The sequence below is a fragment of the Hemiscyllium ocellatum genome, chromosome 35 (genome assembly GCF_020745735.1).
Source record: "Hemiscyllium ocellatum isolate sHemOce1 chromosome 35, sHemOce1.pat.X.cur, whole genome shotgun sequence".
Lineage (NCBI taxonomy): Eukaryota > Metazoa > Chordata > Chondrichthyes > Orectolobiformes > Hemiscylliidae > Hemiscyllium > Hemiscyllium ocellatum.
Window position 1 is genome coordinate 39,317,425 of NC_083435.1, and position 13,530 is coordinate 39,330,954.

The 13,530-nt window shown below is 41.6% G+C and overlaps 1 protein-coding gene across 1 annotated transcript in view; it reads left to right on the forward strand.

Annotated features, from left to right (window-relative positions):
• The first annotated feature begins 3,473 nt into the window (after positions 1–3,473).
• Positions 3,474–13,530, forward strand: part of LOC132832642 (zinc finger protein 271-like) — a 100,871-nt gene continuing 90,814 nt past the window's right edge. The window contains exons 1-3 of the mRNA XM_060850723.1: positions 3,474–3,498; positions 5,337–5,428; positions 8,764–10,021. Of these exons, the coding sequence (XP_060706706.1) occupies positions 9,244–10,021 (778 nt within the window). The 5' untranslated portion in view covers positions 3,474–3,498; positions 5,337–5,428; positions 8,764–9,243. The remainder of the gene's footprint in view (positions 3,499–5,336; positions 5,429–8,763; positions 10,022–13,530) is intronic.

A 13,530-nucleotide genomic window follows, 5' to 3' on the forward strand; every position in this document is an offset into this window, starting at 1 on the left:
AATGTTTTAGAATTCTTAAAGGAGGTGACAAGCAAGTTAGACAAAGGAGATCAGGTGGATGTGGTCTGTTTGGCCTTCCAGAAGGCCTTTGACAAGGTTATGCACAGAAGGCTCATAATTAAATCAAGAGCCCATAGTGTTAGGGGCAAGGTGCTGGCAGAGATAGAAGATTGACTGACTGGCAGAAGGCAGAGAGTAGTGATTAAGGGGCCTTTTTCAGGATGCCAGCAGTAACTAGAGGAGTTCTACAGGAGTCAGGGTTGGGACCACAACTATTCAGATTATCCATTCACAATCTGAACAAAGGAACTGAGGGCATTGTTGCTAAGTTTGCAGATAACACAATGATAGGTGAGGGACAGGTAATGTTGAGGAAGCAGGGAGGCTGCAGAAGGACTTGGACATTGGGTAACTGGGCAAAGCCGTGGCAGATGGAGTACAATGTGGGAAAGTGTGAGGTTATATATTTTGATATAAAGAAAAAAGTCAATGACTATTTTCTAAATGGGAAAAGGCTTCAGAAATCTGAAGCTCACAGGAACTTAGGAGTCCTCGAACAAGATTCTCTTCAGGTTAACCCGGCATTGAAGAAGGCAAATGCAACATTAACATTCAGTTCAAGACAGCTAGAATAGAAGAGCAAAGGTGCACTGCTGAGGCTGTAAAAGTCTACAGTCAGATCGCATTTGGAACTTTGTGAGCAGTTTTGGGCCCCGTATCTAAGGAAGGATGTGCTGGCATTGGAGAGGGTCCAGAGAATGATCCTCAGGATGAAGGGCTTGTCATATGAGGAGCAGTTTAGGATTTGGGGTCGATACGCAATGGGGTTTAGAAGGATGAGGGGGGGATCTCATTTGAAATGATGGAATATGGACAGGCCTGGATAGAGTGGAGGTGGAGAAGACGTTTCCACTAGTAGGAGAGGCTCTGCCTCAGAGTGAAGAGATGACCCTTCAGAATTGAGATGAGAATTTTTTTCTCAGTCAGAGGGTGGTGAATTAATAGAACTCATTGCCACAGAAAGTTGTAGAAGCCAATTCATTGAGTGTATTTAAGCAGAGGCAGATAGAATCATAGAGATGTACAGCATGGAAACAGACCTTTCGGTCCAACCCGTCCATGCCGACCAGAATTCCCAACCCAATCTAGTCCTACCTGCCAGCACCTGGCCCATCTCCCTCCATAGGTTTGTGATTAGTATGAGGATCAAGGATTATAGGGAGAAGGCAGAAGGTTGTGGCTTGAGGATCATGCTAGCCATGATTAATTGGCAAAGCAAACCCAATGAGCTGAATTGCCTAATTCTGCTCCTATATATTATGGTATTATAAGAACTGGACAGCAAGACTGCAGCACTTTTGAATCCATACCATCATCCACAGGACAAGTCTGGAGTGTGATGAAATACCTGGATACTTATCCAACAATAATAAAGACATTTAATGCCATCCTTTGGCACTCCATCATCACCTTTAACATACATTCCCTTCACCACCAACATGCTGTGGCAGAAATTTATGATATCGATAAGATGTACTGTCTCAGTTCCTCATGACTGCTTCAACATCACTTTCCAAATCTGTAATCTCATGCATCTGAAGGATAAGGGCAATGGATACATGGACACACCACCACATGCAAGTTCCCATCCAAACTATGCACCATCCTGACTTGGAAATGTATTTTTGGCTCAAAAAGCTGGAACTCCCTTTGTAACAACACTCTGGGTGTCCTCAACCCCAGTATTTACAACAGTTCATGAAGAATATTTACCACCAGCTCCTTCTCCAGGATAATTAGGGATGGGCAATAAATGCCAATGTTGCCAGCAACATCCACATGCCAAGAACCTCCCCCAAAACAGAGTCAATCTCCTCGTTAAATTTATTCCCAGACTTTGTGATTCAATCATGTGTGTTGTCCCTCCCCAAGTCATAGAGGCAATCTCCAAATCACAGTCACTCCAAACGTCAACAGTCAATCAATTCTGTCCTCTCTTCTTCATTTGTCCAGTGCCCCTCCTTCCTTTACCCCTCTTTCTTGAACGTCTCCCTCCTCTTCCCTCCCTCCTGAGCCTCTCCCTACCCTGTCACTTCACCCTGTGTCCAACCATCCTGTAACACTCTTCCTTTTCTCATGTACCCTTCTTTCTTGTGCTACTTGGTCCTGTGACCCTCACTTCTGTAATCATCTCTTCTGTCTCTCTTTCCTATGTCCCTCAAATGCATTTCAATATCAGTAGCTTAAGTGAGTGGAAAAAAAACCTGCCAGATGAGATAAAATGTGGAGAAATTGTCTGCAATGACAGGAAGAATTAAAAAAAAGTTTACAAACAACTCCAGAATTCCAAGGTGCAGAATAATCTAGACGTTCTAACACAGGAATCACAACTAATAGTATGCAGGTACCACACGTATTTAAAATGACTAATGGACTGCAATATTTAGTTAGAAGAGAAACATTAAATTAAGGATGTTATGCTTCATTTATACAGGGTGTGGATAAGACCTTGAATATTTTGTGTAGCTTTGGACTCCAAATTTAGGTGGTTTTGAGAAGATTTACTAGATTGATACCTGGAATGATTCGGTTGTCTTCTGAGGAAGGATTGGTTAGACTGTATTTTCTTTACAGAACGAGAGGACAATTGATTAAAGTTGATAAGATACTGAATGAGCTTGACAAGGTGGATGTAGAAATGATGTTTCTTTTTGTGGGTGAGTCCAGGACTTTTAAAATTGGGAGGTGCTCTTTTAGGACAGAGATGAAGGGAAATGCTTCTCAGAGGGTTGTGTGACTTTGGAACTCTGTACCTCAGAAGGCAAAGAAGGTGCAGTAATTGAAGTTTTTAATAGTGGATTTGGTCTATTGGTCGTATGTAATCAAAGGTTACTGAAGTTGATGTGGAGAAAACTTGGATGTTGGAACATAAGCACATGAGCTTTGATCTTATTGAATGGCAGTGCAGACGCAAGAGTTCAACTGACATATTTCTGTCCCTAATTCATATGGTCATATGTCCCTCTGTCAATTTCTCTCCCCCCCCACACCACCTCTCCCTCCTGTACATACACTGATCCCACCACTGCACATCATCACTGCCTTGGATGCTGTGGGTCTTCCGTTTCTGATCTGTTGTCAAACACATCCCACACTGTTATAAGTTTGAAAGTCTCCGAAGATGAAGGATGCTATTCCCACACTGGAAATCTCTGTCAAACATTTACCAGGGGAACTGAGACAGCAGCTGCAATAACTGAGGTTTTATTCAGATGGGACAGTGACAAGTTTAAATCCCCACCTGATCTGCTGCTCAAAGTCACCTCCATTTCCCCGGTCAGTTTCCCAAGTTTCAGGAAACTCATGTTGCTCCAGAAATATTTGGATTGACTGTGAGAGACGTCAATCAGAGAGTCCACCCACTCTGCCTATTGTCTCCTCTTCCTCTTCCAGAGCTGGTTCACTTCCTATAGGGACTGAAACCCAAGTGAGGAGATGGTGAGTGAAGGGGCAGCTTTTATACAAATTGTATCCCATAATATCCCACCAATCTTCAGGCAGTCTGACTATCCTGTGGGTAATCAGGGGTGGAAATGTCCCTTATGCTGTGTGAGAAGATCCAGCTGAGAGAGCTGTTTACTCGGTGCTTTGTGCTGAACTGTGTGACTGGAGCTGTGTGTTGGATATTGAGTGTGTTTATTGGAAGCATTTCCCTCTGATTTCCAGGCTGAGTTTTGTTGATGGCTCATTCCTGAATATGGGAAGGTGAGGTGTTATTATCTGGGAGATGCAGATTCTTATTGATTTCCTGGTGTTGAATTATGTGTGTGATGGTGCTGGTTATTATCCTGTGGATTGTGAATAATCGATTCTCTCTGTGTGTTAGGACCTTGATATTATCTGTCTTTTAAAAATCTCTCCAAGTCTACCACCATCCTCACTCTGTAACCTTCTGAGAAAAGTCTGAGTTACAGAATTGTTACAGTGCAAAAGGAGGACATTCGGCCCATTGTGTTACTCTCTGGGTATCCAAATGATAATCTCCTGTGGTCTTATTTGTTTGCCTTCTCTATTGTCATCCTACACAATATTCATTCTTAAAATAACCATCTGATAATCTGCTTGGGTGCTTTGGTTGAACCTGCCTACACCTGACTCTCAAGTATTCTTAACTTCTTGTTGTGTGAAAATGTTTTCTTATTTCACTTTTCCTTCTTTTATGAATTATATTAAATCTGTGTCCATTCATTCATTCTCGATCCTTTCATGCATTGGAATGGGTTTGCCTATTTACTATGTCCAGACTCCTCATTACTTTGAATTCTTTGATCGGATCCCATCTCATCCTTCACTTATCCAAAGAGAACTGTCCCAACATTTCCAATCTAACTTCCTCACTGAAATTTCTCATCCCAGGAAGCATTCTCCTAAATCTCTTATGCATACTCTCCAATTCAGTGCCCAGAACTGAACACAATATTCCAGCTAGAAGAAGTGACCTGCATAATTTCATCATAACCCCTTCTATTCTACACCCTATTAATAAAGCTGAGGATACTATATGATTTATTTGCTTTTGTCTTCCTGTCACCTTCTGTCCACTCCTATCGCCACTCTGCTACTGGGGCCACCTTAGAGTAGTATCCTTCATTTATGCTGTCTCTTCATGTTCTTCGTATCAAAGGGTGGCACGGTGGCACAGTGGTTAACACTGCTGCCTCACAGCGTCAGAGACCTGGGTTCAAATCCTGCCTCGGGCAACTGTCTTTGTGGAGTTTGCACATTCACCCCGTATCTGCGTGGGTTTCCTCTGGATACTCCAGTTTCCTCCCACAGTCTAAAGATGTGTAGATTAGGTGAATTGGCCATGCTAAATTGTCTATAGTGTTTGGTGAAGGGGTAAATGTCGCAGAATGGGTCTGGGTGGGTTGCTCTTCAGAGGGTCGGTGTGGACTTGTTTCCACACTGTAAGTAATCTAACTTAATCAAAATGCATCACCTCATACTTTGTTGAGCTTCATCTGTCTTCTCACTCCACCATCTTGTCAATGTGCTTTTGAAGTTCTGCACAGTTTGTTATGCTTCCAAGTTTCATATCACTTGCAAGTTTTGAAGTTCTCCCCTGTACTCCAGGGCCTGGGTAATTAAAGGACTGGGTCAAATTCTGATCTCTGGAAACTCCAAGTAAGCCTTACTCCCAGCCCAAAAATGCAAACCTTGACAAATCTTGCAATGCATTTGTCAGTTTTCTAACACTCAGCCAATGTTGTATTCACATTGCTATTGTCCCTTTTATTCCACGAGCTCTATTTTTGTTCACAATGTTTTTTGTGCAGGATTGAATCAAATGCCTTTTAGAAGACGATGTGGACCACATTCACAGCATTGCTCTCATCAACTTTCATGGTAGTCTCATCAAAAAACACCAGTAAGTTATTTAATCTGATTTTCTCTTAATAGGTCAGTATTGGGGCTCCCGAATCAACTGCACGTTCACATTTGTCTGTTTATTCTATTCTGAACAATTGTTTCTGTGAGTTTTCCGAACACTTAAGTTAAACTGACTGGTCTGTGCTGTTTGGGCTTATCCTTGAATCCTCTTTTTAGACAATGGCATAACGTTTGCAAAATCGCCAGTCCTCTTGTGCTTTCCTGAGTCTCAGGAGGACTGAAACAATATTGCAATTTTCATTCTCACTTCCCTCTGTATTCTTGGATGTACTTAACCCAATCAATGTTGAACCTTCTAAGCAACCCAAATTCCTCCTCTTTCCTCTTTGAGTGGGCAGTAACATCTTCCTTTGTAGACAGAGATACAAAGCATTTAGTTAATCATGCCTGCATGGAAAGTATCCCTTTTATCCTGAACTGGCCCCACTCCTCCTTTCACTGCACCTTTTTCCTATTCACAGGCCAAATAAAACTTCGGGTTTCCTTTTTTTTAAGCTGCCAGTCTCTTCATACTTCCTCTTTACTTTTCCTATTTGCTTTTTCACCACAGCTTTGATCATTCTCTCTTCAGCCTGATTTCAATTATATTTTCTATCCATCATTTTTCATTCACACATGTATCTTCTTTATATTAATTTCTATTTCTTTTGTTAAGAACAAAATCTTGTATTTATATAAGTTTTTCATGACGACCAGATGTCCCAGAGTTTTTTGACAATATGATTTGATTTGATTTAATTTATTGTCACGTGTACCTAAGTACATTGAAAAGCTTTGTTTGCGTGCAGTACAGGCAGATCATAGTCAGCGAGGAGGTACAAATCAAGGCTGAGAGAAACTTGGACTGAGTAACAGATACCGGTTACACCACACAGGACGTACACAAGGCAAGGTCTGCATTTATGAGTCTAATAACGGCAGGGATAAAGCTGTTCCTGAACCTGCTGGTGTGTGTGTGTGTGTGTGTGTGTGTGTGTGTGTGTGTGTGTGTGTGTGTGTGTGTGTGTGTGTGTGTGTGTGTGTGTGTGTTCAAGCTTCTGTAGCTTGTACCTGATGGAAGAGGTTGTAGGAGAGCATCCCTGAGATGGGTCTTTGGTGATGTTGGCAGCCTTTCCGCGACAACAAGATGTGTAAATGGAGTCGGTGGATGGGAGGTTGGCTTCTGTGATGGTCTGGACTGTGCACACCACTTCCTGTAGTTTCTTATGGTCCTGGGTAGAGGAGTTACTGTACCAAGCCATTATACACCCAGACAGGATGCTTTCAGTGGTGTATCTGTAAAACTTGCTGAGAGTTGTTATGGACATGCCACATTTCCTGAGCCACCAGAAGGAAGAAGAGATGTTGTTGTGCCTTCTTCACTGCCACACCTATGTGGGAGGTCCAGGACAGGTTATGGGTTATCGTCACTCTGAGGAACTTGACGCTATCAATACTCTCAATCTCCACTGTGATGATGTAGGTGGGGGTGTGTTCTCCTCCTTTCTTTCTCATGTCAATGATCAGTTCTTTAGCTGACATTGAGAGAGAGAGAGATTGTTATCATTGCACCACATCACCAAGTCCTCTATCTCCTTTCTGTATTCTGAATCATTGGTGTTTGATAACCGTCCCACCACAGTGGTGTTGTCAGCAAACTTGTAGATGGCATTCGTTTGGAATTTGGCAAGTCCTGAGTGTACAGTGAGTACAGTAAGAGGCTGGGAATATATCCTTAGGGGGCTCCAGTGTTGAGTATCATTGCAGAGGAGGTGCAATTGTCTATCCTCACTGATTGTGGTCTATGGGTCAGGAGGCCGAGGATCCAGATGGAGAGGGAGAGCTGAGATTCAGGTCATGGAATGTTGAGATCAGTCTGGAGGGGATAATGGTGTTCAACGTAGGGCTGTAGTTAATGAGCGGGAGTCTGATGTTAATGACCTTGTTGTCCAGTTGTTACAGAAATGAGAGCATGATTAGGAAAATGACATCTGCTGTGGGCTTGTTATGTTGGTAGGCAAATTGCATGGGATCAAGGCAGGCCGGGAGACTGGAGTTGGAGTACGCAATGCCCAGCCTCTCAAAACACAATTATAGAGGTCAGAACCATTGGACAGTAGTCATTAAGGCATGTTGCATGTGCTTTTTTTAGGTACTGGGATGATTGTGGTCTTCTTGAAGCAGGTGAGAACTTCGGCTTGTAGGAGGGAGAAGTTGAACATGTCAGTGAATACCTCTGCCAGCTGGTCTGCACAGGATCTGAATGCACAGCCGGGGATTCTGTCCAAGCCTGTGCCTTTCCTTGGGTCGACTCCCAGGAAGACCGATCTGAAGTCTGCAGTGGTGACAGATAATAACGGCAGGGGTGCATCTGGGGCTGTTGGGCCAGGTGACACCGCGCCACTGACATTCTGCTCAAACTGAGCATAGAAAGCATTGAGCACATCAGGGAGGGATGTGTCTTTGTCTGCTGTCTTGCTCTGCTAAATTTTCTATCCTGTTTTGTTGTTTAGGCTTTGTCACAGGAGGCAGGAGTCCATATGGTTACGGTTTGGGCCTCTAACTTGGTCTGGTACTGCCACTTGGCATCTCTGATGGCTTTGCAGAAGTAATAACTAGATTTTCTGTATAGATCTGGGTTGTCTGACCTGAATGCTGCATGCCTGGTCTTCAGAACACTTGTTGGTCTGTAGACTAAGTTTTGCTCATGGAGGCTGCATATTCAGTCTGGACAATGTTGGAGTATAGAAAAGATTTGATTGAGATGTGATTAGACTGGAGAAGCAGGGATTGTTTCTCTTAGAAGAGAAAAATCAGAGATGTTTTAAGCTGTCATGGATTTAGATAGAGCAAATAAAGAGAAACTGTTTCCAACTGCACACTAATTGATAAAGAATGTTTTCAGATAAAGGATGATTGACAGAAAAATAAGTGACAAATTGAGGAGAAAAGTATTTACATAACTTAAATTGGCCATGCATTGTCTGACAGGGTGGTGGAAACAAATTCAGTAGTGTCCTGCGCTTTGCTAAAAACCTGGACTCTGAAGTAACCCCAGAGTTGCTCCTGACCTGTTATCTACTAGTTTGATGATAATCATATATGTGATATTGTGCTGGTATACAGTCTGGTGCTGTTGATGGCTCACTGCATCCTATGGACACCCAGTGTAGGGATTTGTCCTTAGTCTACTTCCCCTGTGATGATGAACATGGTGAAAAGGACTCATTCATCATTTGGGAGGGCGTGGTAGTTTTCTTTGAACTTGTTTGACCTGAAACTGTGGAGTCAATATTGTTGATACAAGTCACGTTTCCTTTTATGGTTTTACAGAAGGATTTCACCGTACTACACCAGATAATACAGAGAGGATAGACTCTGCACATAGATCCTGATCATCACCCAAGGAACAACTGCACAACTGCAGGAAGACAGCTAGTCCCCTCACAGCATTGCTCAACACAGAGGAGGTTGGGCAGTGAAACTATCATCTGGAAATCGGTCGGGTCAGGGGAGCTTTGACACATCGTCAGATCTGAAACTGGTCAGTGGTCTGGAGCCTTCCACCAGAACCAACCTTTCTCAGGGTTCGGTTGTGGGTGATCGGTCAGGGTGAGGCTGGGAAGAAGTGTGAGTGGCTCCAAGTGTGATGAGAGCTTCAGTTATTCATTTATCCTCAAGAATCACTGACTCATTTCTACAGGAGGAGGAGCCTGTTCAAGTGTGAAGTGTGTGAGGAGGATTCCACGGGATTATAAGATCTAATGTCACACACACTGCGTCTGTTGTACACTTGAGAGCACAACAATAACAATGGAAGAGACAGCCTTCAAGTGCGAGGAAAGTGATGAAGACTTTGCACACTCATCAATGATTGTGCATCCACAACACATTCACATTGGAGAAAAGCCATTCAGTTGTGAAATGTGTAACCAGGATTTTGTACAGTTATCAGACCTCGTGAATCACCAGCGCATTCACACAGGGAAAAAAGCATTCATATGCGAGGTATGTGACAAATCGTTCTCACAGTCATCGAAGTTTCTCATGCACCAACACACTCACACAGGGGAGAAACCATTCACATGTGAGGTGTGTATCAAATCTTTCTCTGATTCATCATATCTCCGCAGACATCAACGCACCCACACTGGAGAGAAACCATTCACATGTGAGGTGTGTGATAAATCATTCTCCCAGTCAGGGAACCTTCACATACACCGACGTATTCACACGGGAGAGAAACCATTCAGCTGTGAAGTGTGTGACAAGTCTTTCTCTCACTCATCGCTCCTCCGTGTGCACCAACGCATTCACACAGGGGAGAAACCATTCACGTGTGAAGTGTGTGACAAATCATTCTCTGATTCATCAGCCCTTCGCAGACACCAGCGCATTCACACAGGAGAGAAACCATTCATATGTGAGGTATGTGACAAAGCATTCTCCAGGTCGTCAAGTCTCCTACTTCATCAGAGGATCCACACAAGGCAGAAACCGTTTATGTGTGAGATTTGTGACAAATCATTTTCAGCCGCATCAAGTCTCCGTGCACACCAACGGATTCACACAGGGGAGAAACTGTTCAAGTGCGAGATCAAAGATAATTAATTCTCACAGTCAGAGAACTTCTGTGCATAGACACAACACACATGATGCGTGCAGCAAATGGTTCTCAATGTCATGGTGATGCTATTCCATGAGAGGATCCACACAGGGGAATAATGTTTCAAGGATAATCTTTACAGTAAAGCTTTTGCGATATCTCCGACAGTCTTGGACACCACAGGATTCACACAGGGTTGTAACTGAGTTCTTTAATGAAGCCTTCATACAGTTGTTGGACCTCATGGAGTATCAGTGAATTCACATAGGAACAACCTAGTGAAGATCTTGCCGATCTGCCCTCAGAGCCCAGTCTCACTGTGCAGGATGTTCAGTGGGACTGGGACACAGAACAAGAAGCAACTTTCACTCCCATCAAACAACTAGTGATGACATCACCAGTGCTGAGGGATGATGATGTAACAATGGAGTCACCCTGCAGTGTGATGTCAGTGAAACAGGACTTGGAGTAACCCCCAGGCAGTGAGGACAGCCCGCTGTGTTTGTATCCAGAGGGTTTACACAAACTGAACAACACTACACACATTGAGAGAGTCTGAATATTGTCTTTTTTTGTGAACAGTTCAACAAGTTCTAATCAACTCCAAAGCATCACAAAGGATATTTCTTAATTTTTTTGAAATTTCATTTGAAAGTGAAGCACTGATGTTAAGTGCAGATGTTATTATTGGACAAGTCCGATCCCTGACTAAAGTCTTGCTTGATAGACCATATTTTGTTTTTAAATTTGCTTTTAACAGGGCAGTTTCTCATTGAAATATGAACACAAAATGTTGCGGACTTTGTTCTCACAAACAAGTTTATGGCACAAATTAAAGAAAAACATAGATAAATCAAACTACTTACTTATTCCACAAGTTTAAAAATATTGCTACACTTGGTAAAATACTGTACCATTAATCCAAAAAGCACCCTTTTACAGCACTCAAACACCTATATATTCCCTTCTCCAATACATTTAAATTTACTTAACTGGAGGTGAAAGAGTCAGTTCAAAGTCTGTTAGCCTTTTCTTTGCGTATTCACATAATTAAACTTTGATCCTCTCATATTAAGGTAACCCCTTCAAAGTTTTAATTAAACATTTCAGATTTGGAACTTTAAAACTAAACTCCTTACAGTGAAGTAACCTATTTCTTAATAGTTCTAAACTATCTCCCTTTCTCAGAAGCAACTGTATATTTCTAGCTTCAGCCAAGAATTCTGCAAACTGAAACCAAAAGAGCTGTTATCAAGCCAAATAATCAATCAATTCTGATCCTTCCAACTGAAACTGTTGAAATGCTCAATAATATTCTGTTCACTCTTAAAACAATCCAATGGAAACAAAACCCCATTACCCTCCAGGAAGTCTCTCTCTTTCTCTTTTTCTTTCTCATACTGTTTTTAAAAGAAATCACTAAGGCTAAAGAAATACTTTCAAGTTAATTGTTAAATCCCGTCATATATACAGACAGACCAAAGCCCACATTGAAAATCCAAACACCAAAATGAGTATTTAAAAATATATAAATTGCACACCTTACATCACACCTTTGACCTCGAGAGGCAAATGCAAGTCTTTAGGAAGCATTTTCATTATCTGTCAAATTATTAGTTACTGACTGATTTATTGTCATATGAACATTATAAAATGCTGACATGAAACACACAATAAATGATAGAGCTACCTTATTTTACAAGTCCATCACTCAGTGTCCTTCACGAGTGCTCTTAATAAGACATCCCACTATAATATTTTCCTTTTCTGGTGCAGAAGCAATTTTTAATTATGGTTGGCGAATTAAGCTCTAATGAAACAACCTTGGGTTCTTGTCTCAAACCTTTTCCAAGAAAATTAAAGGACTGCAACCTGTATAAATAACACTATCTGCCATATTGATGCTGATGTATATATCAAACGTATGCAGAATTACACAAGATTGAATGTCTCTTTATAAACCGTGATTTTGTTTTGCTGATATATGGTCAATTTCTTCAAAACATAACTGACAGGCCATTAGATTCCCATCTCCTCAACTTGCAGAAAAACAGCCCCCACATTAATGTTGCTGGTACCAACAGCCAACTTCAATAACTTCTCATAATTCAATAAAGTCATCTCATGACAACATGTGGCCAGCATGGCTCAGTGGTTAGCACTGCTGCCTCACTACACCAGGGAACTAGGTTCGATTCCAATCTTGGGTGATTGTGAGGAATTTGCACAATACCCCTGGGTCTGCATTGGTTTACTTAGGGTGCTTCGGTTTCCTCCCACAGTATAAAGATGTGCAAGTTAGGTGGTTTGGCCATGCTCACTTGCCTGTAGCATCCAGGGATATGTAGGATTGGAAGGTTAGCCATGTGTGGTTATAGGGATAGGGGTCTGAATGGGATACTCTTTGGAGGGTTGGTGAAGACTCAACGGCTGGCACGGCCTTTTTATGCATTGTAGGGATTCTGTGATATCGGAGAATTTCACATTTTTTCAAGGCATGGGAAAATCCAAAATGGCATTTACAATCACTAGTCTAGGTGCTACATTGGCCTTGTCCCATGGTATGTCCCAAATTCTTGGTTTGGCAAATTCATTCTTAGCCAGATCTATAACCAAACTGGCTACAAAAAGCCAATTAAACAGTTCAGTCAAATGATTTCAATGTCCTTCCCAAGTTTGACTACAACAGCCAATCATCACAGTTACATAGTCCTCAGATTATTTTACTTGTTGTTCTTTGAAATGTTGCTTGTCCATTTTTCATTCCAGTCGGTTGACTTGGATTGGTAAAGTTCAGCTGATGTGTCAAAAGCTGATATCTCTGGGGCCTATTAGTGTGCAAAACTTGAAAGATCACTTTTTAACAAGTTAATTTTTGTGACAAATCATGCAAATCAAATTCATTCAATGGAATAGGATATAAGTCCTCTTTGTTATCACGTTGACTTTGCGAATAATTAGTACTAAATCTTTGTGACCCATCTTATTTCAGCATTATCATATTAGGGGAACTCTAGCTACAATGACTTGGTTCAATAATGCCTTTGTCCATCATGAATTTAATCTTTTCTCTCACCTGACCTAATCTCTCTGAATGGAGTTTTATAAATAACATATCCACCTCACATTAACATGAATAGCTAGAACTGTTTTTCTCGACCTATTCCCACAAATTGATTTCTAATACTGAAACTGCCTCCTCAAATCACTGCAATCATTTTCTAAATATTAAATATAACCTTTTAAGCAACTCCATATTTTCCAACCTAATTGTTAGAGCAACAACTTTTAAATTTTCAATTTTTTGTTCATTGTCCAATTGTTCTGGTATTTCTATTTTACGACAATTTTATTGTCCCTGTCATAAGGTCTTTCTAACATGTCAACACTGATTCTTTCTGCTATGTGAAGTACTCACTGCATAATTCACAGCATTAAGTTTCTTTTTGATTTGGTCAGATCCAGCAGACATTGCTTTTAATGGTTCCCACCAA